At 36.7% G+C, this 27,524-nt stretch overlaps 2 protein-coding genes across 9 annotated transcripts in view; both read left to right on the forward strand.

Moving 5' to 3' along the window:
- sh3bp2 (SH3-domain binding protein 2) overlaps positions 1–3,635 on the forward strand; it is a 30,775-nt gene extending 27,140 nt beyond the window's left edge. For 5 of the 6 annotated variants that reach the window (XM_058789402.1, XM_058789401.1, XM_058789398.1 and 2 more), the window contains 5 exons: positions 672–783; positions 1,220–1,275; positions 1,618–1,696; positions 2,447–2,506; positions 2,757–3,635. In XM_058789402.1, the coding sequence (XP_058645385.1) occupies positions 672–783; positions 1,220–1,275; positions 1,618–1,696; positions 2,447–2,506; positions 2,757–2,912 (463 nt within the window). In that variant the 3' untranslated portion in view covers positions 2,913–3,635. The remainder of the gene's footprint in view (positions 1–671; positions 784–1,219; positions 1,276–1,617; positions 1,697–2,446; positions 2,507–2,756) is intronic. The other variant, XM_058789399.1, reaches the window with a different exon arrangement.
- Positions 3,636–6,989: 3,354 nt separating this feature from the next.
- Positions 6,990–26,367, forward strand: vldlr (very low density lipoprotein receptor). 3 transcript variants are annotated; one of them, XM_058789395.1, is made up of 20 exons: positions 6,990–7,341; positions 12,002–12,121; positions 14,643–14,765; positions 15,942–16,064; positions 16,939–17,310; positions 17,626–17,748; positions 18,109–18,231; positions 20,415–20,534; positions 20,669–20,794; positions 21,067–21,238; positions 21,418–21,636; positions 21,782–21,900; positions 22,707–22,846; positions 22,967–23,108; positions 23,278–23,427; positions 23,662–23,724; positions 24,183–24,224; positions 24,526–24,606; positions 25,079–25,248; positions 25,499–26,367. In XM_058789395.1, exons 1-20 carry the CDS (start codon positions 7,275–7,277, stop codon positions 25,532–25,534), a joined length of 2,631 nt encoding a protein of 876 aa, XP_058645378.1. In that variant the 5' UTR covers positions 6,990–7,274; the 3' UTR covers positions 25,535–26,367. The 3 variants fall into 3 exon arrangements, with proteins under 3 accessions (XP_058645378.1, XP_058645376.1, XP_058645377.1); XM_058789393.1 differs by lacking the exon at positions 24,183–24,224 and having other exon boundaries at positions 6,991–7,341; XM_058789394.1 differs by lacking the exons at positions 23,662–23,724; positions 24,183–24,224 and having other exon boundaries at positions 6,991–7,341.
- Positions 26,368–27,524: the final 1,157 nt, after the last annotated feature.

Raw genomic sequence — 27,524 nt, forward strand, 5'->3', positions numbered from 1 at the left:
AAGTCCTTAAAGCGTCTTGTAATATACAGTGTTAGTGTTTGCATAAAACATTGAAATATTTTAAAAATCGACATCTTGGTATTCATGTTGATTTCGTATGGTTTTAAAACATTCATTTTTAAGAAATGTAATGACTCTGAAAATGTCATGTGGTGTAACCGTCAAATAAGAATTAGTTCAAAATTTCTTTACATACCTTAAACATTATTATAACAGTGATTTATGGTTTTAATTGGCTGATTATTTAATTCATATTTTATCTGATATTCTATTCAATATTTTTCAAGGGAACAAGTATTTTTACAATTAGTAATTCGGAACTATTATGTTTTTTCATTGTTTTTTTTTTTTTAAATTTATACTTGACATTTTAAAACCTGAACTAACTGTGCCTTGTCATATTAATGTCATGAGAGGTCTTTTTTATCATCAAATCATATCATATCGATTTCCTTTTTATGTTTTTTTATGTTTTTCCTGCATATATTTGCATGTCGGTCGCACCACATGACTCTTTTTTAATTATTTTTTAAATTAAAAGTATTAATTAATTAGTTTGTTTGTTTGTTTGTTTGTTCACAATTTATTTATTTATTTTATGATTTTTAGCTTTTAGCTTGTTGTTAGACCCTGAAGATTATTTATACAAATTGTCTGTGCCTTTTTCTCAGAAGAGCGTCACCAGATGGACAGAGTTTTCGTTCTTCAATTGAAGAAAAGCCTTTAAAAAACCGAGTGCATGGCAAAATTAAAGAAGACTCAGATGATGACGACTATGAAAATGTAAGTTTACCTCGTCGACACTGATATTGTGGAAATAAATTCAAGTTCATTTTAATAAAGGCATATTTTTATTTAGACGTTTTACTAGACGTTTCAGGATCTGCTGTGTACATCTTAATTCTTGAGGGAAAAAAAATAAAAAATTAATTCGTGGAGCTTATAGGCTTGTTAAATTTGAGCGTTTTAAGGAGAGATGTTCAACATCTTTATAAAATTTCCTCTGTCTGCCGAAGCAGAAAACATGAGTCACTTTCTCAGTGACATTTTGAATCGAAATAGATTGTGGATGATTTGACATAATTTCATAAAACTGTTTTCTTTTGCTGTTGCAACATTTACCAAGACAAGTTATTTTTTCAACCATATGATCACCTAACATTTAGCCTTGTTTAGTTATAACAATAATAATGCCTTTTTGTCACGTTTTTTCTCTCAGGTAAATTTGCCTAACTCTGTCTTCGTGGACACAATGGAAACCAGTAATGTTGAAAGGTAAAGGAAAACAATGCTTGTGTTTATTACTTTTATTTTGTGAATTTTAGTTACTCATAGAAATCAACGGTTTGATGCATTGATTTCAATAAAGAAACTGAATCCTTCAGAACAGTGAATCCAAACTGTTTTTGTTCCTTATCTGAGACAATATTAAGGCATGTACAGTATATGAGCATGATAGCTGTATTTTTCTTTGTATTGCTGGCCTCTAGTGGAATGGAGTTGTAATTGCACTGTTTTTGCTTGAAGAGGCAGATTTAGATAACCAGAGCCACTCATCTAGTTCATGTGTCACTGTGTTCCATTACATTGTTAATTGTCTTCACTTACTGATTACAGATTATTTAAGGATACGTACAACTACCCACCGAACGGTCTGTACTGCATCCGCAAATCAGGAACAGGAAAAACATCACAGGTACAACTCAGACTCAGTATGCATATAGGGTTAATAAATATAGATTGGCAGTAAAACTTGTATTTATTTAAAAATGTTTTTTTTTTTTTTTTTTTGCCTATTTTTAATGCCTAGATAGATAGATAGATAGATAGATAGATAGATAGATAGATAGATAGATAGATAGATAGATAGATTAGCTAGATTAATTTATTATATTTTTTACATTTTATCTTTTAAAAGAACATTTTTTAATTGGGCCCCTATGTTTAGGTTCAGTAATTTCACTTTGAAGGCAAAGAAAAGGTTATCAGTTATTGAATGCCTTATTTTCAAAAATGTCCAATGATATGTTTATAGGCCTGACAAAATCCTAATAAGAGGATAATTAAAAAAAAAAAAAAAAAGAATTCTCAGATGGAGGCTTTTGCATCTGAAATCTTCATATTATGAACAAAAATGTCATTATTTTGTAAAAAAAAAAATAATAATAATATGTAATTTATATTTTACTTTCTAAAAGTGAAAGATAAATGATATTCTGTATATAATTCATATATATATATATATATATATATCAGCCATATATATCCTGTAATCATGTAAATTATGCATAGTAGATTTTCAAATGTGTCTGTGTTTATAAAAACAATCAATTTAAATAGAATTTTAATAAATAAAGTATATCTATCTATGTTTGTTTGTTTTTTTTACAAATGTATCTGTGTATGTCTATACATGTTTGCACTTTTTTTTCCCTGTTTGACACAGGTGCTGGTTGTTTGGGACTCGGGTATAAACAAAGCCAGAAATTATAGGCTCTTTGAGGAGGTTAGTAGCTATTTTGCACGGACACTAAATCTTCAGTACAGAAGATCGTGGTTTTTACCAAGGCAAGATTTGTTCTTACTAAGGGATTTGAACAAACCTCTAAGTCTAACCAATAGTAGCTATTTTAAATTCGGCACATAACTTGCACCGTAAATGCTACCGAGTATTGAGGCAATGCTACAGTAGCACCTTTATTTGTCAGTCCAGATCAAACTCATTCTATTTTACCCTCTCTTTTTTACATTTACAGGACCAGCGGGTGTATCTGGAGGCAGAGCTGACGTTCCCCTCTTTATCCGCCCTGGTTGAACATTATCATATCAACCCACTGCCCAGCAGTAACAATTCAATGCCCAACTACTCCTTCTGCTTACATCTACCGTTCGGCTACGACCCACCCAGGTGACATCGGCCCCCTGTCCCATGCTGAAACACCCACCCGCTCACTGCTCAGCCGGTGCCCCTCCTGGACCAGACTTCTGCTGACAGCGCCACCTACTGGAGAACGCCACCCATCACACCCGAGCGCCCAGTCCACTGGATGCTCTCACTAGTTTGATATACTTGAGTATCAATGGATAATAAATCCAGTGAACCAATGGACTGCGTTCATTTAAGTCCAGGGTTCAGAAGGGAGTCTTACTATTAAAATGACAAAAATCCAGTGAATTAAACAGTGTTAAATAGAAAATGTGCACTTTAGTACTGTACTGCATATGTTAGTATACTGAAGCTTCTTCTGGCTAAGAACTGACTGATTGGCATGTAATGTGATTAATCACTGTTTGCATTGTTGCTTAAACAAAACTTTCAAAGATTTGATGCCACTAAACTTTTTTTAGTTGTTTTAGTTGTTAGAAGTTGTTTGTTGGAAAATTAAGTTTATTTTTAGGACCATTAGGATTTGTGTTACTGTGTTATTATTGCATTTGTGTAATGCAATATTGTAATATTTTTTAAAATATTATTTAAATTCGGAAATATTTGGTAGTATTTTGCTGCCTTTTATTTAAGCTGATAATAGTAAAAATAAACAAATAAGTAATAATAATAAAAAGTTGTGATGTAAGGAAAGCCCAATATGCTATATATATTATATATATATATATATATATATATATATAAATCTTTTTTTTTTTTTTTTATCAAAGTAGTGAGAATTGAGGAAATTGAAAATTGAAAACCAAATATGTTTAATTTTTTATGCACCATATTTTTGGATGATTTTTGGGTAATGCTTTGTGAGATTCACCTGACTATATGAAAGCATGTTAAATGTCAGTTTATGTCACAATATTTGATGGCAGTCAGCTGCTGCACATGATGTGTGATGGATCTGAATATCACACAGGAGCCACAGACACTGCTATGCAATGCTTCCTCACTGGAAAATAACTCCCAATGTATATTCTCATTGTTGTTTTTAATTCCAACACAAGAACGAATGTTATTGCGATATTTCATACTGTAAGTATTATTTTATTGTACAAATTTTGTATTATATTGTACATTATATAAGTCATTTAATAACTGGATGTTATTGTTGTGTTTATACACTGTACACTGTTGTGAGGTGAATTATACCCACTTGAAACTAAATACACAGTGAAAATAAAGCTAATTGTTTAGAAATGAAAAAGACCAGCTCTTATTTACATATAAAAATTCATAAAGATTATTCTTGATTTTTTATTAATAAAAAGATTCAACCTCAAATCAGTATTCCATATACATGGTTATTTGGTAAGTATATGTATAAATGATCCTAAAATGAAATTGAATACTTTCAGAATAAAATATTTTTTAAAAAGCAGTGAGTGATGAACAAACTAATTTGACTGTGTTTGTGTTGTTTCTGTGGAGCACAACACTGGACCTGTGGCAAATATACTGTAATGCTTGAAAATGAAGACAGAACTCTAAATGGCTTCACACTAAGCTAACCTGTTGAATAAGTTATGTGAAACCCTGAGCAATGCATTAAAGGCTTATTTTACAAGTGGCATAATTAATGATTTCAGTGTCTCAAGCCAATATGTTTCCTGTGCTATTTTAAGTCCACAGTTATGTATGCAATTCTTTTGCATAGTCTTAGATATACACTGTACATCCAGAAAGCCGACACAGTCGACTTACAGAGATTTCATATGCAACAGCCTGACCATATTAAAGTGAGGCTGTTAAATAAATGATCGTAATGGAAGATTATTAAAATTTAGCTCTATACTTTTTCTTAAGCAAATGGAAACTGAACTGTAATAGCAGGACTTCCTGCAAAGAGCCTAAATGGGAAGCCGAAAAACAACATTTTTTGCATGTCAAATAATATACACTACCAGTCAAAAGTTTGGTTGCAGATTTGATGCTAAAAAAATATTTCTTATAATTATCAATGTTGAAAAAAAGTTCAAATTGAAAAAAAAAAATGTTTAATGCGACCATGACACCTTTCAAAAGTTTGGGGTAAGTAAGATAAATAAAAATAAAAATAAAAATAATAATAATAATAATTAAATAATGTTTATAATTATTTATATTATTTGTAACATTTATAATATTTCTAAAAATATTTCTATTTCAAATAAATGCTGTTCTATTCATCAAAACATCCTTAAAAAAGTACCGCAAAAATATTACGCAGCACAACTGTTTTCAGCATTGATAATAATAATAATAATAACAAATGTTTCTTTCAGCAGTAAATCAGTTCTGAAGGATCATGTGACACTGAAGACTGGAGTAATGATGCTGAAAATTCTAAATTACATTTTAAAATATATTTACAGTACACACAAAACAGTTCATTTAACTTTAAAAAATATTTTATAAATATTTTACTGTATTTTTGATCAAATAAATGCAACCTTGGTGAGCACAACAGACTTATTTCAAAAACATTTAAAAATCTTAATTCCTAGCTTTTAACCATTTTCAAAGAAAGCATTTTTAGGACAAACTGACTTATCAGAATAATACAAGAGATCAAAAGTGGTTATTTTAAAACCGCTTTCTTTACAAATAGCGATGATTTCCTTAGCATGCACCACTGATCTAATCATAGAGTTATCACCACATCAGATAAAGATAAATAGGATATTAATATATATTCTCAAAGCGTTAATCAGATGTGTGGAGGTGAAGATGTAGCCAGAACAAATGAGAAGAGAAGACTCTAAGATGTCAGGATTGATGATTAATGAACAGGGTAAATATAGTGCTTGCACACGGAGCTGTCTGGCTTCTGCGGGGAACATTGATTTGCTCTGAATAAGGATCAATATGCATGAAAGGTTCCAGTGTAAGTTCTGATCTGGGAACAGAAGCCCTCCTGTTCGTGTAATCCTGTTTTCAGAAAGAAAAAGCACCTTGATCTTTGGTCAGTACTCTTCTCCTCAGATGTTTGATACACCATCCCTCATGTCTTTACTGTGATCAAAGTGACCATATCCAGCAGAGTCAAATGAAGCAGAATATTGCATACTTTATTAGTAAGGAATTCAGAATGAACCCAGTGGACTGATCCAAAAATTCAGCTGATCCGTCAAAATTTGTCAAAGGAACAGAAATATCATGCAAAAAGATTATGCATTAAATAAATCATTACCTAAATATTGGAAGATTTATGCTATTTTAATAGATTTCCATTCGGCCCCGGTTAGGTTATAGAAATTGACATATAAATATAAAAAAAATAGCCATTTCAAAAGAAATTTGAAACAGACAGCACCTTTGAAACTGATTTTTTGTTAATAATTTAAATGTTTCTGCTGTCACTTTTGATCAGTGTAATACATCCTGCACTGAATAAATGTATTAATTAAAAAATATATAATAATAATATTTTTTTTTACTAACCTCAAACTGAATATTTATCTGGGCAGTAATGGGCAGAGATGTTCTAATAAAATTTACTTTTTAGCAAAAAAGTAAGTAAGTGAGTGAATGAATGAAAAATAAATAAATAAATCATAAATATTTTATCATTATTTTCAATATATGAGAGTAAATAGTGTGACCACTAGCCCCAAAGTCTCCCTTTATCTGCCATAAAATTGAGGGAATGTTCCTCAGTTATGTGAAGCGTTAGAATAATATTGGAACTTGAAACAATGCTTAAACTTTTCAGATTATGAAGTAAAAACCAAGGCCCAAAACTGTGAATCTGTTTAACTTATATACTGTAGTTTTCTGTGTGAGCCAGCAATGTTTTTAGTCACATCGTGAAATGACTTTTCTGTTTTGTCCTTTGTTGCTCTTAACCAAATTAAAAACGTACATTTTCTACAATTAGTGAGGGATCTTAAACAGTTTGGTATGGTATTGAACGTATAAGATTATTCCTCCATAAACTGACTGAAACTTACAGAGCCTGAGGAAGATGACTCTGTTTTAGGTTTAATGATTTAATTATTGCTCATTCGTCTGCACCAGACGTGTAGGGCAGGTTTAGTGGAAGATGTGGTACAGAAAGGGTTAACAATGTGTAAATGACATGTTGAAGGAGAAAAAACACGCCTGTGTTCGGCAGTGGCGCGGTTTTTCGCTGCAGGTTCACGCTATCAGTAAATTAGGACATGGATTGCGGCTCCGCGAGCGCTTCGCGTGTGTGGAGAGACTGACCGGGGAACTGCCTAAATGAGATAAAAGCCCGTGGATCACGCCGCTTTCTGTTTGTCCCACGAAGACATATCGGCTGTGCTACAATATCAGGGACGAGGCCACAGACAGACAGACAGAGACAGCACGGCGTTCAGCTCTCTCGCGCGAAATGGTCACGTCTATTCTGGGGCTCCTCATTCTGCCAGTATGTCTTCAGCTGTGTGGATTTTCGCGCGGTGAGTGTTTAGAACGAGGATGGTAACAATGGTTGCCATGGGAAGATCATATAGAACAATGCCGCGTTCTCAGAACGTCTGTGGTTACAGTGTTGCAATCTAATTCTCAGAGGAGATTTCAATTCCTTTTAATAAACTGACCTGCTTGACATCATTCGTGCGTAAATCTCCAGAGAAAAATATTTTCTTGTGGATCTTTCAGAGGAAAATGCGTTTGACTGGATGGCTCATTGATCGCTCGTATAAAACGTCTAAATGTATAGGCCCTTGCGAATGGATTATAGCAATCCACCCTACGTTTAACATTATTGGTGGTATTATTTTTGAATGCTTTAATTCAATGATATTGCACGATTTCTCCTTTTTGTTTCAAATGTAATCATGTGCGTTTTGAAAGCGTTGCTGGGCATATCTGCGCCAACGCCTGCTTATGTATTTATGCATGTGTGTGTGTATACATATAGGCCTGTTATTTAACAGCAGAGCCTTTTTGTGTTTTCATTTAAAATGCTTGTTTGAAATCTCGATCCGTGCGCACGCCGCTTCGCTCGGTGAAGAATCGAGGCGTGTTTGGTTGCGGTAATGAAACAGGTGACTCCGGTTGGAGCGCGTGTGAAGCGGACCGCTTGGCCTGTTTATTAGCTTCAGGCTGTATTCTACTTTTTAAGTGTTGATATGTTATATGTGATGTTATATACGTGATTTACACAATCTAACGTCTAAACAGTGCGTTAAGAGGACGCGTTCTTGCGTTCAAAAGCAGCTCGAGCGCGGTGTAAGGGGGCGTTCACATAGGACGCGTTCTGTTTGAGCTTTTTTGTGTTTGTGTGTTAATTACTACACCATGTAAACATTAAGCAGGGAAATCGTAAAGAATTTAACGATTCTGATTCATCTGATCGATTCCCGTTTCTGAATGGCTTAACGATTCTTTTAGATCATTTCAGATTTCAACTGGACAGATGTAAATGCTTGGCCTATTCATTATCATTTCTAGCTGTATTAATGTATTAAAGACATTCATTCAAATATTCCACTGATTACAACAGCTCATATTATGCTTAATATTGTCATATGTGCAACTATCACCCATTTCTCATGTACCTTAACTGTTCTTTTGAGTTCATTTTGAGTCAAGTAACTTATAGTTCTAGAGACTGGTTAAAGCAGTAACCACTTCCACTGGTTTTTAATTGACCAAAAGAATAATTTCATAAGATTTATTCATACTGTTTTTTTGTTTTGGAAAATTGTATGAATCTTTGAATCTCATTTGTAGCCTACGTTTTTGTATGATCTGCTTTCTCCCCACTTTATATACAGGCCTTCATGCTTGATTTCTTCTTTAAAATCATATTGTTTTATTGAAATCATCATACAAATCTATGTGGAATTGGTACCTTGTAAAATGCATACGTTTTCTAATGAGAAATCGCACTGATTACAGTAAAAAGATCGGTCTCATACGATTCATTGTTTGGAAATCCGACTGCACTGATGGTGCTGTGTTTTTTAAAATGTTTTTTGTTTTTTTTTTAGTTTGGGATTAAGCATGTTACATATCTATGCAGGTGACTAATTTTAGTTTTCGTAATTTTCATAATTGCGCTTTAACCGCAAGTACAACAAGATTGGGATGGCTTAGTGGTTAAAGATGTGGGTTGGTAACTGAATGGAACCCTGCTCCAACACACAAACCATCTAGTTTTCACATAAGCCTGAATGACTTAATTAGCTGGATCAGGTGTGTTTAATTAGGGTTGCATCTAAACTCTGCATAGCTCCGGCCCTCCAGGAACGGAGTTTGACACCCCTGGTTTAAACCCTAGCTGAGCTCCTCCATGACCTGCCTCCATTGTGCCCTTGAGCAAAGTACCTCAGGTCTCTCTGGTGGGGACTGACCTTGTAATGAGAGGTACTATATATGCATTAAAAATGTTTGCTAAATGACAATTTAGAAGTAAGTAGTACTAGAAGTAATTGTGGTGATTTGAAAAAAAATAAATTTAATGGGTTTATCTGAAGGAAGTACTATTTGATGTGTTCCTCATATGGTTGATTTCTCATGGGAGTATGTAGTGCTGATGTGAGGAGGGGTTTTGTTTTGAGTCTTAAGGTCGGGCTGCTCCAAACGGTCCAGCGGTGCTTTAGATTAAGGTCCCTTCTGCGTTCTCAGCATCTGTCTGTGATGAAGTAAAGATTAGATATTCTGATGAATCAGAGCTTTGGGAGTCTTGTGGTAAATGTTTTACTTGCACGCATATGAAAATAAGGCTTCTGGGCCTCTGACAAGCTGCAAAGCTCCATCTCTCTTGCTAGGCTAAAATGTTGCAAGTGATCTTCACATCCTAAAAGCCAATCTCAGAACTGTCGTTTTCTTTAAGGAGTGTTTACAGATTGCCGGCACGGCATTTTGTAAACGTCAAAATTACTTTAAATGCCAAATGGTTTGCGCAATGCACCCATCAGTTGATTAGTTGATTAGGATTTACTTATTTGGCAGATGCTTTGGCAGCTCTGGTATAAATGGCATACTACTGTCAAAAAATGCTGTCTTATAGTTTAATAGAGCTGTAAAATATGCTTTTAGTCCAAAAAAAAAAAAAAATAAAATACTCAATTGCGATTGCTATCAGAAAATGTACTGCATGCCTTTTGGTTATGTATTTATTGTTAATATTATATTTAAAGATGCATAATGATATGTAGACTTTGCTTGTTGAATTGCTTATGCAAAATGATGCAGTCATATAATAATGTAGCATTCAACCATTTGAAACCTTTGTTGGAGTTGTGCAGCTGTGACAAGATTCTCAAACAGAGTCACAGTCAAGAACAGCTGTCTCACATGTGCACAGTCTGATCACTGTAAAGCTCATAGCTAGTTCAAATAAATCTGCCATGCTGTTTTGTCATTTTGAGTAGGTTGATGGAGGGGTACAGATTTAATTAGCATTGATAATGTTCCTGTCCCAGCTGGGGACTGATCTTGGACTGTTCTGATTTGACTGAATGGCAGTCATAATACGAGCAGCTGACATTAGCTAATGTCATAAGGGGGAAGCGGGTGCCCATGAATGAAGTGACCGCATTGTTTCAAAGGACTGGCCCTCGTTCAGAAGAAATGCAGTTCATGTTATTCAGAGGTTTGCAGGTTGTAGTTTTGTTATTTGTGGTGTTTTGACCAGTAATGGCTGTTTGAAAGATGGCGTAAATTTGAAAGGACTCATTCCAGATCTAATGTACACTGTAACGGAAGACCATTAGTCTTGCCAAAAACTATTTTTATCCGATTTGTAGTTAATGCACCCGTTCCATACCGTTCATACTGTACCCTTTTAATGGCATTTAGTCAGATCTTCCACAGAGGGCTGCTCTAGTCAGATTATTTTACAAACATGAGCGGTTAGGTCATCTTATCAGAGACGTTTCAAAATGTTTTGGTTGTCAAGGTTTTTGTTGGTATGTTCACAGATTTATTGATTATTTTTAATGTATACTACTACTACTACTACTACTACTACTGATGCTATTACTACTTTGTCTGTTATTTATATTTAGTCATTTAGCAGACTAAAGCAACTTGCAAATGAGGACAATAGCAGCAATCAAAACCAACAAAAGAGCAACAATATGTAAGTGCTATGACAAGTCCTGGATAGTCTAACACAGCACATGTAGGAAGGTTTTTTTATTTTTATAATAAACAAAGAAAACAAGTAGACAGAATAGAATATGCTAGTGTTAGAGCGGTACATTTTTTTTCCTGATAAATATAAAGAAAACGAGTACTGTAGATAATAGAAATAGAATAGAGAACGCTAGTGTTAGAGGGTAACTTTTTATAATAAAAGCAAAGTTAATAGAATAGAAATATAATAGTGTTAATGTTAGGTGATCTTTTTCTTTAGAATTAATTAATAAATAAATAAATAATTATAATAAATAAAAAGAAAACAAGTACATATAATAGAAAAAGAATAGAGAATGCTAGTGTACACAGAATACACAATTATGTATAAAAATGGTTGAAAGGCTTTTTTTTTTATTAAATTTTTTCAATACGTCATCCAATCAAACAGGTTGGATACATTTTACAAATATTATATTATTTTAATTTAATTAAAAAAATTAAAACTCATTTTCATTTGTCGATAACGGAATGGCACAAAAACGCGAATGGGAGCTTAGTGTCATTTTTCCTCTAGTTCCAGTGAGTTTCATGGCATTTACGGCTCAAGTCATTGGCTGCAGAATGGAGCGCCCACGAACAAAGATGGTGTATTTCTCTGCACATTAATCTAGAATGGAAGCAAAAATTTTAACTGAAGATGTTACACTACCTTTGAAACTGTTAAAAAATTTATTTTTCCTCATGGATGGTGAAATTGTGTATGATAGCATCATAAATGTTTTATTCACGCAGTATATTGCTCAATTTACAAAAAAAAAAAAAACTTTATGTAGCCTGTTAGACTGTGTTTAGAATGCCCCTGAAATTCAAGATATATTTATCGTTACTGACTAAATCCTAGAAAACGTAACCAATATCACAAACTTCTATGTGGGACATTTATATACAAAACTCCAGTTTCTTGCATCAAGTCATTACAAGGCTGACTGTAACTAGCCACTGACGCCGCCTCTTTGTGCCTCGCAGCTTCCCAAACAGAATGTGAGCAGTCTCAGTTCCTGTGTCGGAACGGCCGGTGCATCCCGTCTGTGTGGCAGTGTGACGGTGACCTGGACTGCTCGGACGGGAGCGACGAGACGTCCTGCGGTGAGTCTGTGTGCATTGGTGTGTATGAGAGCTGAAAACAGTCATCTGAGAATTACATCAGCTCAGCGGCACAACATCCGTCATTGTTCTGATGTGTGGGCGTGTTTGTCTTGATGCTCGCCAGAATAGCCACACCTACCAGCCAGTGTGTGATTTCCCTGATCCGCAGTTAAACTAGTCCTGATCTCGAGAGCTGATGTAACTCTTGGGTAATCTGTCATAATGGAGGCAGAAACAGATTGGCTTGCAGTTTGGACAAAGCACAGCAAAGTTAAAATATTGATGAGGGACAGTGGCTTGCTTGCCACGCCTTCATAGTATGACTGAACACCAAGTGGTTTTATATGTAAAGATTTTCCCACCTAGGTGATCTATAACGCTCATCAGTGTGCTAACTGGGTCATTGATGTGAGAGGAATTACAGATGGGGGCCGGCACAGATAAAATGAGCTGAAGTCTTTTTTTGGATCCTAGTGTTCCCATTTAGGCCTCTTCACCTTTTACTCAGGGGCGTTTCCTCGGAGAAGCCAGCACCACCTTATAATTCTAGAATAAAGTAAATGACAGAACAGAAAAAAACATTTTGAAATCTAAACTAATTTAGTATGTTAATCGCTATTTTTCCAACAGCAACGCGTCTTTTGCTTCTCTTGAGGTGACTGTGAATGTATACTTGTGTTTTTGTCAAATTACAAAAGAGAATGTGAATTGCAGTTTGCAACCTATTTGACTTGGAAACGTACAGTAAGTATATTTTTGTATTTTTATATAATTGGAAATGGTTTCATTAGTATTATTATTGCGGTGTCAACAATATATAACCCGATAAAGTGATAAAATATTTACAATTTTATATAAGTCAACTCTTATGCTCATCAAGGCTGCATTTATTTGATTTAGAATACAGTAAAAACTTTTATTTTTATTACAATTTAAAATAACTGTTTTTTATATGAATATGTTGAAATGTAATTTATTCCTGTGAGTCAAAGCTGAATTTTTAGCATCATTACTCCAGTCTTCAGTGTCACATGATCCTTCAGAAATCATTCTAATATGCTGCTTAATTTATCACTTATTATTGGTGCTTAATTAATTAATAATGTAAAAAAAAAAAAAATGCAGAAATTTCAGGATTTGAGTAGAAATGTCTACATTTGTTTGAAAGAGACATCTTTTGTAACATTATAAGTGTCTTTATTGTCAAATTAATTTTATTGTTGATCAATTGTTATCTGTCTAGCTACCCATCTACATACCCACCCAAGCTTTTGCATGCTAATGTATCACAGTTTCCATAAAAATATTAAGCAGTAAAAATGATTTCAAGGATCACAGGTAATGTTTCTAGAGCAGCAAATTTAAAGATTTTATGAAAAAGATTGTATGCATAAGTTTCTTGTTGACTGTATGTGTAAATATTGTACCACAAACCTTTGACCTGAAAAATATGTAATCAAATCCATTTGGATCATGCATTTAGATTGGACATAAAAACGAAGAATGTGCTTTGCCTCCATTGCAGAAATGGTCCAGCAGCTCTGTACTGTATCCCAGCAGTGGCAGTAAACACTCGGCCCTGTGTTGAGAATGTCAGCCTGTTAGTTTGCTCTGCTCCGTCTCCTATTGCCATTCAGTCCGCAGGAGGCCTCCTGCTCAGAGTATGCACTTGTGATGTGAGTGGACATGAAGAGACTGTGAATGTGTCTGAGATGGGAGGGAGCTGCTCTTTACTTCATACTGTAGGATTCAAAGTGCCCCCGTCTTAAAGCGCCTCTCTAGGATTGAAGTGTTTTCTTTTAAATCAATATCCAGTGCTGAATTGCGCAAAAATGTGCAGGCCTGTGGAGCAGTGCTGGTTTTGTAGACCTCATTCAAACACACTGAAATGTTGACGGCTGACTGAAGGACTCTGCAGAGATGCAGACAGGTTATTGCTTTTACTTCTAAGAGATATGAGCAAAATTAGATGGGCTCTAGGGAAATAACTGACATTACGCTGTAGTGCATGTCTCTAGCCTGAAGTGTGTGTGTATCAAGGTTCATAAAGGCAGCATTTATTTGATGTTGATACAAAATATTGAAATAATATTTCAATTCAAAATAACTTGTCTTTTGTAATATACTGCTAAAATGTAATTTATTCCTGTGATCAAAGTATTTTTTTTGTTTCACACAATAAAGTTAGACTGCAGCAGTGAGTAAATGGCACAGTTTTCTGAACCGCTATTTCAAGCAGCCTAGATCCTAAATCTAAATAATTCCTGAAATAGTTCCACGTTGCAATGCACATTGCTTCTTAAGTGGTCAAACTATGTGCCAAAGTCTAAGATTTGCATTTCAGACTCCTAAGCAGCCTTTGTAAACCTCAGCTTGGATACCTTGGGTTCATTTTCAAGCATTTCATGTACTCCTGAGCAGACCTTCTTATGCATTGTTTGTTTTTCATTCCCCTTGAGCCTATGCTAATATCAACTGAAGGGTAGGTTTTATAACATTCCTGTCGTCTTGACCGTTTCAGTGAGGAAGACCTGTGCCGAGGTGGACTATGTCTGCCACAGTGGCCAGTGCATTCCCAAGAGATGGCAGTGCGATGGGGAACCAGACTGTGAGGATGGCTCAGATGAGAGCATCGAAATGTGCCGTGAGTCCGATTTCATCTTTAACACACCATATTTATTCAGCGGTATCATGGCTTTGTGTTTGCTGCATGAACTCTGAGTGGGTTGTAAATCCCAAGTTACTTTCAAGGCTTGACCATACAATTTCCTGTTTATTTTTAACTTGAGCGTTAGTCTTTTATCTCAAATGTGGGTTATATTTAGATTAGCTCTTATTAGTTCTTCATGACATCCATTATAAAAGCACACGGATATCTTTTGCATGTCCATGTTTTTTTTTTTGCAGAAAACTAGAGTTTAATGGTTTGAGGCACTTATTACAACGGGGAATAGGGTTGCAAAAAGGTGGAACATTTCCAGTAAATTTTGGAAATATTCCAGAAATTTTGGAAACTTTCCAGGGTTTTCTGGAAAGTTTCTGGAAATTTATCGGATATTTTCCACCCCCTTTGCAACCCTAATGGGGAATATTGCTTTATTAAAGTACAGTGGCTGTACATTCTATAGTACAGTCCAGCACAGAAGTACAGTGTACGTGCAGTTATGCATGGCTGCTCTCTATATCAATTCTTGTTTGACCAGCTGTTGGAAAGTTAGTCAGCAGAAAATGGAAATGGACCAACAATGTGTTCGTGAGCATTTGCACACGGGTGGCTATAAACACACAAGTGATCTTTGGCTTTAAGCTCAATATGTCAATCTAGACACCGAATTAGCTTTTAATTTGGTCGTTTATGTTGAGGATGTTATGTTTGAACTTGAAGTGTAAAATATCAAAGGTTTCATGGATGACGCAACAGACCTATAGCACCGTTCCTCCTTTGATATTACATTTCCCGTTGTGTTTACGAGCTGCCAGCGTCTTTGGAGTGTAGCCAAAGAGGTGAATGTTTCAACCTAATTGTTCACACCAGTCTAAAGGTTGTTTCTATGTTAAGGTTTACACCCATGTTTCAGGCTGTAAAACAATGTTTGTTTATACTAAGCCTGGCAAGCACTTAGAATGGATTATTTCACCAATTATGACATGTGAAAGCTCATTTTGGGGAACTCTAACTCTAATTCTTGGGGAATTCAAGATCCAAATTCCAGGATTACGAGTCTAAGCATGCTTTGGTTCACCAAATTGTTTGAAGAGTTGTGAAATCTGATGATTAAAGTCTTATCATCCTGAATTTTTTTTATTTTTCTTCTCTCAGACACGAGGACCTGCCGAGTGAACGAGTTCAGCTGTGGTGTCGGCTCCACGCAGTGCATTCCGGTCTTCTGGAAGTGTGACGGTGAGAAAGACTGCGACAACGGAGAGGACGAGATTAATTGTGGTGAGTCACTAGGCACAACACCGGCTGATCCGCCTCTTACAATCAATTTGAGTTCCCGTTTCGCTCGTCTCATCTCCTGATTCTTTGCATGTAAAGGCAGTAATTGGAAATGAGCCACTGAGATCCAAAGTGAAACTCCTCAGAAAAATCACAAGGGTTTTAATTTCAGTTGTTTCTTTTCAGCTCTGTTTGAATTAGGCTAGAACAGGTCAATTCAATAAAATACATCCGTGTTTTTGTCCTGAACAAAAGAGTAATATACTAATTTCCCCTCTAAAGTTGCTTAAACTATGCAAACAAATAAACAGTTGTTGAGGTAAATTGAGGCCTACTTAAAGTTGTAATTTCTAGACATTTTCAGAGATCTCCATTTGCCTGTGTCTACGTTATCATTCTGAAATCCTGAAACATTTGTGACCCTGGACCACAAAACCAGTCTTAAGTAGCACGGGTATATTTGTAGCAATAGCCAATGGCTTTCATGCCAAAAATCATTTGGATATTAAGTAAAGATCATGTTCCATAAAGATATTTTGTAAATTTCCTACCGTAAATATATTAAAACTTAATTTTTAATTGGTAACATGCATTGCTAAGAACTTCATTTGGACAACTTTAAAGGCAATTTTCTCAGTATTTAGATTTTTTTGCACCCTCAGATTCCAGATTTTCAAATAGTTGTATCTCGCGCCAAATATTGTCAGATCCTAACAAACCATACATCAATGGAAAGAATATTTATTCAGCTTTCAGATGATGTATAAATCTCAATTTCGAAAAAATTGACACTTGTGACTGGTTTTGTGGTCCAGGGTCACATCTGTTGATTCCTTTGATGGCCACTTAAGACGTTTTCCTGTGTCATCTTGTTTAGGTAACATTACATGCGCTCCTCTGGAGTTCACCTGTGCCAGTGGCCGCTGCGTTTCTCGTAATTTCGTCTGTAATGGTGAGGACGACTGTGGGGATGGCAGCGACGAACAAGACTGTGCTCCTTCCTCCTGCGGCCCGAGTGAAGTCCCTTGTGGGAATAATACCTGCATTCCTAGGAGTTGGCTGTGCGATGATGATGTGGACTGCCAGGACCAATCGGACGAGTCGCCAGAGCGTTGCGGCCGCAACCCCACACCGCCGGCTAAGTGTTCACCCAGCGAGATGCAGTGCAGCTCTGGGGAATGCATTCACAGGAAGTGGCGCTGTGATGGGGATCCAGACTGCAAGGACGGCAGCGACGAGAAAAACTGCTGTAAGTGTGGCTTTTGTTTTTTGTCATATGGCTGGAATATATTGTCATGGAAACATCACCTTTTGTTTTCTGCGTATTTTAGCTTTTTCAAATATATTTCAGCCTTTATATTCTAAGTGTTGTTCAAACAGGATGTTTTGCTTTATGCATATTTTAGCTTATATTTTATTCATAATTTTTTTTTTGTTTTCTTCTGGAATATATGCCTGGAATATATTGTGTCATGGAAACGGCACCCTTGTTTTCTGCATGTTTTGGTCTCTGGTTTTTGGATAACTAGCCTAACTGGTCTCTGTTTGTCCATGTCATTTCCAGCTGCCCGTACCTGCAGACCCGACCAGTTCAAGTGTGATGACGGCAGCTGTATCCATGGCAGCCGACAGTGCAATGGCTTCCGAGATTGTGCAGATGGCACAGATGAAGTCAACTGCAAAAACTGTGAGTCTCTTAAACTGGAAAAACATTTTCTTAGAATACTTAGAATTACCTGGAAAAGTAACAAATATCCTTGAAATGCAAGAAAGATTTTAATAGTACTATTAGCAGGCCAGTAATATATGCAAGATTATGATGTAGGCTGAATAGGAAAGTAGACAGTGGTATATATTGTCGTTTAATAATATTTTAGAATTTATTCACCACATGAAGCAAACACTGAACCAAATATTGAATTAGTATTAGCCATATAACTATGTATTTGTGCATTTTTTTTTTTTTTTTTTTTTTAGACTAGCTCACGTCAGTGTTTGTTTGATTTATTTTATGGACTGAAATTACTCTCCTCGTTTCTTTGCTCAGTAACTCAGTGCAACGGTCCTGACCAGTTCAAGTGTCGGAGTGGAGAGTGTATTGAGATGAGTAAAGTGTGTAATAAGGTCCGTGACTGTCCTGACTGGAGTGATGAACCCATCAAAGAGTGTAGTAAGTAAAGTGTTTTAATGTTGTTTTAATTACGCATTCTGACATATTTTCTATATAAATTTTGAAAATGTCTAAAAAGGTCTATCAGTGCACACATAGCTTTGAACAAAACATCTTGTATGTGTCAGGAAAACTTTTAATGTGGGTTATTCTTAGAACTGTTATTGCTCTGCTGGTTTCACCTTACATAATTACTGTTTTTAGAGTTTCACTGTTATTTGACGCATAATTCCCAACTTCCCCTAACGTCAGAATTAGCAAATTATAAAGTCTAACAATTATGACTTGAGTTTGATGTATAAATAAATAAAAAGCTTAGGTTTTTAACTCTGCATAACTGAATTGCTTTATCAGATCTTTGAAGTTGTCCTTGCGATCTTAAGGCTGCTTAAAGATGATTAAATGGATACAAAAAGGAAAAAACGATCATAGTTCACCATGCAAATAAACAATTCAATGCACAAAACAATCACAATTCATTAAAATCACTTCAGCAAGCATTGTAAATGTAGGTCAATGAGACAATTTTCAGACTTTAGTCTAAGAACAGTTTTCTTGAAATCGTTTAATTTGTGTGTAGTGCTCAAGTTAAGTGACTTACTAAAATGCAGACTAAAGCATCATGGGTGCATGAATAGGGAGAACCTGCAGTATAATTAGTTCACACAGTAACAGTAGTCTGTTAGACAGGGTTGTTGAGTCTGAAAGTTTGAGTAAATTGTTTCAAGCTGTCTTGTTTTGACCTAAATGCTGCTTAAACGGTTCCAGATGTTAGGGGTGTGAACGGACCATTGAATGGGTAAGAGAGATGCTGTACAGGAATTCCTCCCCACTGTTAATGCATCTGTTGCAGGGTCATTTTAGCTCTTAAGAATTTTCTCATCACATTTAGGATGTTTTCACACTTGAGTCTTCTTTAAAAGACCCTTGTAATAGACCACAATGTGAATCAAATGGAAAAAATGTTCTATTCTCTGGGGTTAAATTGATAGTTCACTCAGAAATGAAAAGTTCATTTTTATTGGCATTCCAAACCTATGTGAATTTTTTTTTTTTTTTCTGCCGTGGAACAAGAAAACAACAGATATTTTGAGATGTCCCATACAATGGAAGTCTAAAATTTAGTTATCAGGATGTTTCTATGCATCGTGTTTGGTTGCAGACTTGCTGTCCGAGTCACTTGTGCTCTTTGTAAATCAAGTTTGAAAAGACGTCCGAAGCAGAACTGATCAGAACTTCTGCTGTTATGTTTTATTCAATAGGACCCTTTAGTGATATTGTCTTGTCAAATGTCAGGGTTGCATTTTTTGGTCCAAAGTGGGGCTTATTAGCTACTAAATTTACTTAACGGAAATTACTCCCTTCATGGTGTGCAGCATCAGCAATCTCATGGCCAGCTTTGACAGGAATTTTGCCAGTTTTTTTGCCATATTGAACAAGCACAACTAGATGTAATCTCTGACCAGTTGATATTAGTCTTGCATAGCCAGACCTTCAGACTGACTGCAGAAGGTCTGGGAACCGCCCAAGAGGCCATATGTCTTGACAGGTAAAGCAACCAATCACGTTTTGTTTTGTGCCGTGTCATGTTTAGGTGTGTGGAAATGTCCCCACTATAACCGGTGTGTGTAAAACTCTTGGTCGTATATTAAAGAGTCTATGCCGTGAACTTTACATATTTCACATACTTTAGAAAATCCAGCATTTAGTTGATCCTGACAAGTGCTCATTGTCACAGTTGTAAACACTCTTGTTTGGCATCAAGGCAGCTTTGTTACCAGGCAGATGACACACATTCAACCAATCCAGTGACGACTTTGAAACTCCTGAAGTGTTTCCAATTTTGTTTGCCATATGCATCAGACGTTCAGCCAGCAGTCCGTGGCCATGACGTCTGAGGCTAAAACCAAGTTGACATGGGCTCAAAAAAAAAAAAACAATCAGTCACCCAAGCCATAAAACACAATGGCACATTTGTCCAACATGGAGTCAATACTAAGTAGCATGCTCCATGTTTTCAAACGTGATCCAAGGACATTGAGTATCACCCTGCGGGGCATTGATCATATGGAGCCCCTCTGAATTATTGATCCGTGTAAATCTGAGCATATCCGTGCATCTCCTGTGAATATGCCACATTGAAATTCCAAGTGTTTAACGCAGTCATCCACCATTTGTTTTAGATATGAACGAATGCCTGCTCAATAATGGAGGCTGCTCGCACATCTGCCGCGACCTGACGATTGGCTATGAGTGTGACTGCACGCCAGGACTCCAGCTCATCGATCGCAAGACCTGCGGTGGTATGAATAGCCACATGTGCTGTTCAAATGTAGTCAGAAAAATGACTTTAGTATTGATTTATCTTGGGTCCTGAAAATGGATCTTTGTTGAATGTTCTTCAACAGGAACTAAGACTATGATTGTTTCTCCACAGATGTCAATGAGTGCCTCAACCCTGGTATATGCAGTCAAATATGTATAAATCTTAAAGGAGGATACAAATGTGAGTGTCACAATGGCTATCAGATGGACCCCACGACTGGAGTGTGCAAGGCTGTAGGTAAGAGCTAGGCAAGGTGAAATTCACTTGGAATTCAACCCTTTTTTTATTTTGGCTTGGCTGATTTTCTACAAATGGTGATTTGGATTGGTTTTCCATTCAAACAAGTAAGAAAACCATTGAAAATTTAATTCACACCTGTGGTAAAAGTGCCGTTTATTTTCAGTAATTCAGACATGCAGAATCAGTGATGTTACATGTTCACAACAGACCAAAGAATCCCAGTAACTTTGATCTCCGGCATTTATGGTACCTTCTTTTTGCATTTCTAGGTAAAGAGCCCTGTCTTATTTTCACCAATCGAAGAGACATCCGTAAACTAGGACTGGAGCGGCGTGAATATACTCAGATTGTGGAGCAGCTGCGGAACACAGTAGCTGTAGATGCTGACTTCGTTCAGCAGACAATATTCTGGGCTGACCTGGGGCAGAAGGCGATTTTTAGGTAAGCGTTGAGTCTCTGTTGACTTAGCCTAAAGGCAGCAACTTTGAACTAGTGCAACACTGTATGTGAACTACTATAGGAATAGGAATTTGTGTTAGCAATGTTGTTGTCTTTCTAACCTCTTTTCATGGCTTAACCCATATTTGCCTGGTGATTTGGTGCTTTTTTTCCCCCCACAGCACAGTATTGGATAAGCAGGAGGCAAGTCATATGAAAGTGATTGACAACATTCAGATGCCTGTTGGGATTGCAGTGGACTGGATTTACAAAAACATCTACTGGTCAGACCTGGGCAGTAGGAGTATAGCAGTGGCCAACTTCAATGGGACCAAGAGGAAGGTACTCTTTAACAGCGGCCTGAAGGAACCAGCCTCTATTGCTGTAGATCCTCTATCAGGGTAATTTGATTATCAAAACATTTCCACTGCTTTTTAAAAGTTTCCTAATTTTCAGATTTGCTCAGTTAAAACGTTTTGAAAGTGGTCCTCTGGTTTGAGCTAATGCAAAGTTCAGATAATTTGCATCCTTGTCCTTCAATTACAGGTTCCTGTATTGGTCAGACTGGGGCGAGCCAGCTAAGATTGAGAAGTCTGGTATGAATGGGATTGACAGACAGGTCCTAGTAGAGACAGACATTCAGTGGCCCAATGGAATTACTCTTGGTGCGTAACGTTTAGCATGATGTTTGTTACTTTAATTTACCTGAACCAGTAAGGCAGGAGTAGCCAACCCTGCTCCTGGAGGGGCTAACCTTCTGCAGGTTTCAGTTCAAGTGAACAGACCTACCAGTTATTTAAGTAATCCTGGACACTGATGGAAGTGTATTTGATAAGGGTTGGAGCCAAACTCTGCTGAATGGTAAACCTCCAAGAGCAGAGTTGGCTACCCCTGCAATAAGGGTATCCTCCTGCTATTCCAGAAGTTAGTGGCATTTGCCAAGTCGATTGCTATTGCTCATATTTTGGGTTAGGGCGTGTCAAACTCTGCTCCTGAAGGTCTACAGTCCTGGAGAGTTTAGTTCCAACTCTGCTTCAGGGTTTTGAAACTGAACTCTGCAGGACTCTGGCCCTTTCAAGAGTGGAGTTAAACATCTATGGGTTTGGAGTTTGTGGAAGCATGTGGACTTTTGGACAATTTCTGCTTGGTAGACCATATGAAAATTGAAAGAATATGCTTGAGGAGAGGGGTCAAATTCACTTTCTAGAGGGCCATAGTCCTGCAGATGTTTAGATGTGACCCTGCAACAACATACCTGCCATTTACCAGGCAGAATTAGTATTTGGGTAATTCTGGAGGATTTGCTTGGCTGGTTTGGGTGTTTTTAATTAGGGTTAACGCTAAACTCTGAAGGACTGTGGTCCTCCAGGAAAATTAAAGGGGTGGGATGTGTTGACTTGGGCATTGTGTGACCAACTAGCAACCAGCCAGAATCATGAATTATCCCCTGACCATTACTCTTGTCTTGTAGATCTGATTAAGGGCCGACTCTACTGGGTGGATTCAAAGCTGCACATGCTTTGTAGTGTAGACTTGAATGGAGACAACCGCCGTAAGGTGCTGCAGTCACCAGACTACCTGGCCCACCCTTTTGCCCTTACTGTTTTTGAGGTACACCAACTAGATCAATTACAACTGCCAACTACAATGGATCCACAGTAGTATCAAATTATGCAATACTGTAGCATTTGGTGATCTGATTTAACAGTTTTTCTCTTTATCCCATCCCAGGATCGAGTGTTCTGGACAGATGGTGAGAATGAGGCCATCTACGGCGCAAACAAGTTCACAGGATCTGATGTAACTCTACTGGCCAGCAACCTCAACGAACCCCAAGACATCATTGTGTACCATGAGCTAATTCAGCTGTCTGGTGTGTCCTGAATTTATTTTGAACGGTAGCATCAACATGTTTTGCTGATTCTGTGACTCAAAAGCCTGTGTAGAAGGAACAGAAACCTTAAAATCTTAGAGCTCTGATTTGATCTTGAAGAGTCGTGAGATGTTGGCAGTAACCAGATACTGTTGTTTTCTCAAACCAGGGACCAACTGGTGTAACGAGAAGTTGGAGAATGGAGGCTGTTCCTTCATGTGCCTGCCAGCTCCACAAGTTAACAAACATTCCCCTAAATTCACTTGCGTGTGTCCTCAAGGTCAAACACTTGCCTCGGATGGCCTGCGCTGCAGACCAGGCACGTAACTATCACTTTGTAACACAATTTATATATTGCTGATCAAGCTTTCATTTGCATTAATTTTGTGTGTGTGTGTACCATTCATTTTTATTTTCATTCATGATCCATCATTTTTTGGATGTCTTTGGCCAGTGTTCTGACTGCCGTGCTAAAAACAAGCTGCACAAGTTACCATAAATCTAAGAATTAGTCATTTTATTGCTATGGCTCTGTATTGCTCTCTTATGACAGAGGCACCTACTGCCGCCCCTCAAGATGTAGGGAGGGTGACCCTTCACCCCAGTCACCCTAAAGGTAAAGCAGTTGCTAGGATGTTAACTGCATGTGCATGGAGATTAATGCCTTTGATTTGCTTACCGCCATAATAATAGATGGCTTCACAGTTGAAGTCTATAGAAGTGGCACATGTTAACATTTCCTTCAAGCTTGTATTGAGGTAGGCTGATGGGTGTGACCTGTTAATAAAATCAGTACTGTGAAGTTTTGGGAAATTGAACTAATCTCTGCTAATATGAGCACATATTGTGGGATATTAAAGTATTTGTGAAATTTCTTGAATTTCTACTGGTTACAACAAAGATCTGCGGCTTCATTTCTGCTTAAACTTTAGGTAACTTTTAGGTAAATATTGAATGTCGTTGGATTATTTGTAGCATGCATTTTAAAGAAAATGACAATGGAACACGTTAATGTGGAAAATGGGAAAAGGAGCCTCCAGTGTTTATACTCATAAACATAATTTTGTTTTAAAGCATCTGCAAAACCGAAGGTTGCCTCTGAACCAGTTTGGGCTGGTAAGGCTAGTTGCCTCCCATTTAAAATAGAAAAACCTTCCAATTCTAAATAACATGACTGGAAATAGTGGCTGTGAAAGTGTTTGTCTAAGAAATTCCATTCATTCTTTTGCTGCTGCTTGTCTGCTTACACCCTCATATCCAATCTGCATTTACACCATTACTCAAATATTATCTCGCTTGGCTGACTCTTGATGTAATTTGTTTTGGTCTTTTACATTTGTTTTTTCTTCAACATCTCTTTCTTTCTTTCCTTTTTTTTTTAAAATGTATTTTATTTTATTATTATTATTATTATCAGAAGGAAACATAAGCACCTCCATACATGAAGTAAATTCATCAGCCAAAGGATCTGCTGCTGCCTGGGCTATTCTACCTGTGTGTAAGTACACTGTTTCTACTCCTGTAATATGTTTAATAAACATATATGGATCATAAATAATGCAACTGTTTAATTTAAGTTGCTACAATTTAGAGACTTGATGAAATCAAAATTTTGAAGCTTTTGTTTTATTTATTTTTTAATTCAAGTCATCTATATGTCAGTGTAGTCCTAAAAGCTGACTGATCTTTAGCAGATTGACTTGTACTACACTTGTTTTTGTCCAATCAAATGCTAGGTAGAATGAAAGTATCTCCCTTGACAAGTTTCTTGGCTGTGATGTAATAACAGCCATTTAGCTATTAAAAATATTAAAGCAGGAAGTTTGGGCATATTACATAGGAAAGAAAAATTAATTTGTCAGGACACTTTTTGCAGTCATTTTTACGTTTACATATTTGCTGGAACATTTCCACTGTCCCTACAGTCGAGTTGTTATAGAGTTATTCAGTACATTGTTCTTTGCCTACAGTGTTATTGGCCATGGCTGCTGCTGGTGGTTACTTAATGTGGCGCAACTGGCAGATCAAAAATAAGAAGAGCATGAACTTTGATAATCCAGTATATCTGAAGACGACCGAGGAAGACCTCAATATCGATATCAGCAGACACAGCGCTTCTGTAGGCCACACGTACCCTGCTGTGAGTAATGCATAATCAGCATAGTCATTATATGTGGAATAATTTCTTTTGAGCTATTCTTTCTGCTGTGCTGTAATGCCGAAAGTAAAGAGTGGCAATTAGCCATTTTCCAAAACCAAATAATCCCAAAACCAAGTATTTATATTTTATGCCAGACACCAGTTTCAATTTGCTAAATGCTTAGTTTTTCTAATGGGCTGTAATGCATCTGGACCTTCAGTTCCCTAATTTTCTTATCATCTTTCTGCAGATTTCAATGGTAAACACAGAAGACGACTTGTCATAACCCAAGCTCCCACAATGCTCCAGTTTATTTACTAGCCACTTGGCACCAATGGCAACTGCTGCTGTTTCAGAGGTTTCACAACCAGCTGCCTTCTGAAGTGCATTTCCAAGTTTTTTTTTTCTTTTTTCTTCTCTCTCTCCAATAAGAGGATGCCATTTATGGTACGAGAAAGTATTTGCACCCTGCTCACGCTGAGGGTGCTCCAAAAGCATCAAGGAATTCTGAAGGCCTGGGTTTTTTTCCTTCACGTACACCATAACGGCCCCACAATGATTCAACAGCCTTAATTCCTATTTACAAGGATGATGGCATAGCTGGAGAACCAGAATGCAGATTAGATGGCCAGTAGTGTGTGTGGATGCCTGAAATATTTAAATGAAAATGCATATTTTAGATGATCATGTCTTTAAAGTGTAAGTTTCTTTCTTTCAGTTTTCCTAATGGGCATTGTTTCCCAGAGATGCATTATTATGAAGCTTTGTGTGTCTTTCTGGGTTTGAAAAAGCTCTATAGGGAAAAGTGCTGTTACAACATTTGTAAAACATTGTGTATATATCCCTCTCTGGAAAACATAATCAGGATTCAAGCACTTTGATCAAATGTTCCTCTGTAAATAAGATTGTATACATTTGACTGAGACAATTTTGCTATGGTTGGGCACTGTACCAGGGTAGAGGAAAATGTATTTAAAAAATGAAGTTTGTTAAAACTATTTTGTATGTTTGTGTGCTGTTCCTGTGACCTTTTTATAGCAGTGTGCAGGGGAACAAAATGCTCTGTATTGTGAAAAGGAAACATTTGCAAACGTAAAATAAAATTAAAGTTTAAAATAAGTTTCTTTCTTGGTCTAAATGAAAATTAACCTTACGCTTGAATATTTAATTGCATATATTCTATCGTTTTTATAGGCTCCCTTGAGACTAGGTTAGGGTAACGGTAGGATTTGAGCCAGGCTCAAAGTCTGGTCGCCTGCACTTAAAGCTACACTGAAATCAGAATGATAGCATTTATATGCACTCATGTAATTACCATCAATTTCAGAATTACTGGTAAACTCTAGACTTTCTTAACATTGAGTTGGTCAATAAAAGGATCATGATGCAAACTGATACTTAGAACTTCATGTTTGCAGAGGCAGCACAAGGATAATGAATTATGTAGGTGTAACATCAATTACAGTTGGGTTCACATTACAATTTTGCTGTCTGAGAGACATTTAAGGGATTGGTAAAGATTTCTCCTCTTGTATGGCAAATTCGCCAATCTTGGCGTGACCTTCACAATGGCCACCGTGGCCTTTGCAATAAATATTAACCTATGAAAAGTGTCTGTAATTTGCTTTTGGGCAGGGTGTTTGCTGGACAAAAGTTTTGGCTATGATGTGTATCCGAGAGTCTGACATAAATGTTGATGGCTTTACCCAGGATCTCACTGGCGTCAGATACAGACTGAAAAACAACAGTTGTCAATGATGCAGTATGCGCCTGGCTTAATGATTGCTTTTCATTTTTTTCATACTAGAACTAAAAATGGCTTCCTGTCTTTGGAAAGTGAGAGGAAAGTTAAACTGCCCAAAATATCACTTTATTCCAGCAAAAAAAACAACTTATTACAACTTCTTAAAGGAACACTCCACTTTTTTTGGAAATAGGCTCATTCTCCAACTCCCCCAGAGTTAATAAGTTGAGTTTTACCGTTTTTGAATCCATTCAGCCGATCTCCGGGTCTGGCGATAGCACTTTTAGCATAGCTTAGCATAGATCATTGAATCCGATTAGACCAGTAGCATCGCGTTCAAAAATGACCAAAGAGTTTCGATATTTGTCCTATTTAAAACTTGACTCTTCTGTAGTTATATCGTGTACTAAGACCGGCGGAAAATGAAAAGTTGCGATCCTTTTCTATTGGTATGTCTCATTTATCAATAATGTGAACATGAGTTCCATCAACAGCTCCAACAACTCCAGGAAAGCCCTAATCCTCATAAAAG

This window comes from Onychostoma macrolepis, chromosome 10, assembly GCF_012432095.1.
Source record: "Onychostoma macrolepis isolate SWU-2019 chromosome 10, ASM1243209v1, whole genome shotgun sequence".
Classification (NCBI taxonomy): Eukaryota; Metazoa; Chordata; class Actinopteri; order Cypriniformes; family Cyprinidae; genus Onychostoma; species Onychostoma macrolepis.

What these genes read in the sequence shown, in the direction of transcription:
- vldlr (XM_058789395.1), top strand. Translation starts at nt 7,275, where the DNA reads ATGGTCACGTCTATTCTGGGGCTCCTCATTCTGCCAGTATGTCTTCAG. An exon ending in TGGCCTGCGCTGCAGACCAG is followed by an intron (nt 23,428 to 23,661) that starts GCACGTAACTAT and finishes CTCTTATGACAG; the next exon opens with AGGCACCTACTGCCGCCCCT. An exon ending in TAGGCCACACGTACCCTGCT is followed by an intron (nt 25,249 to 25,498) that starts GTGAGTAATGCA and finishes ATCTTTCTGCAG; the next exon opens with ATTTCAATGGTAAACACAGA.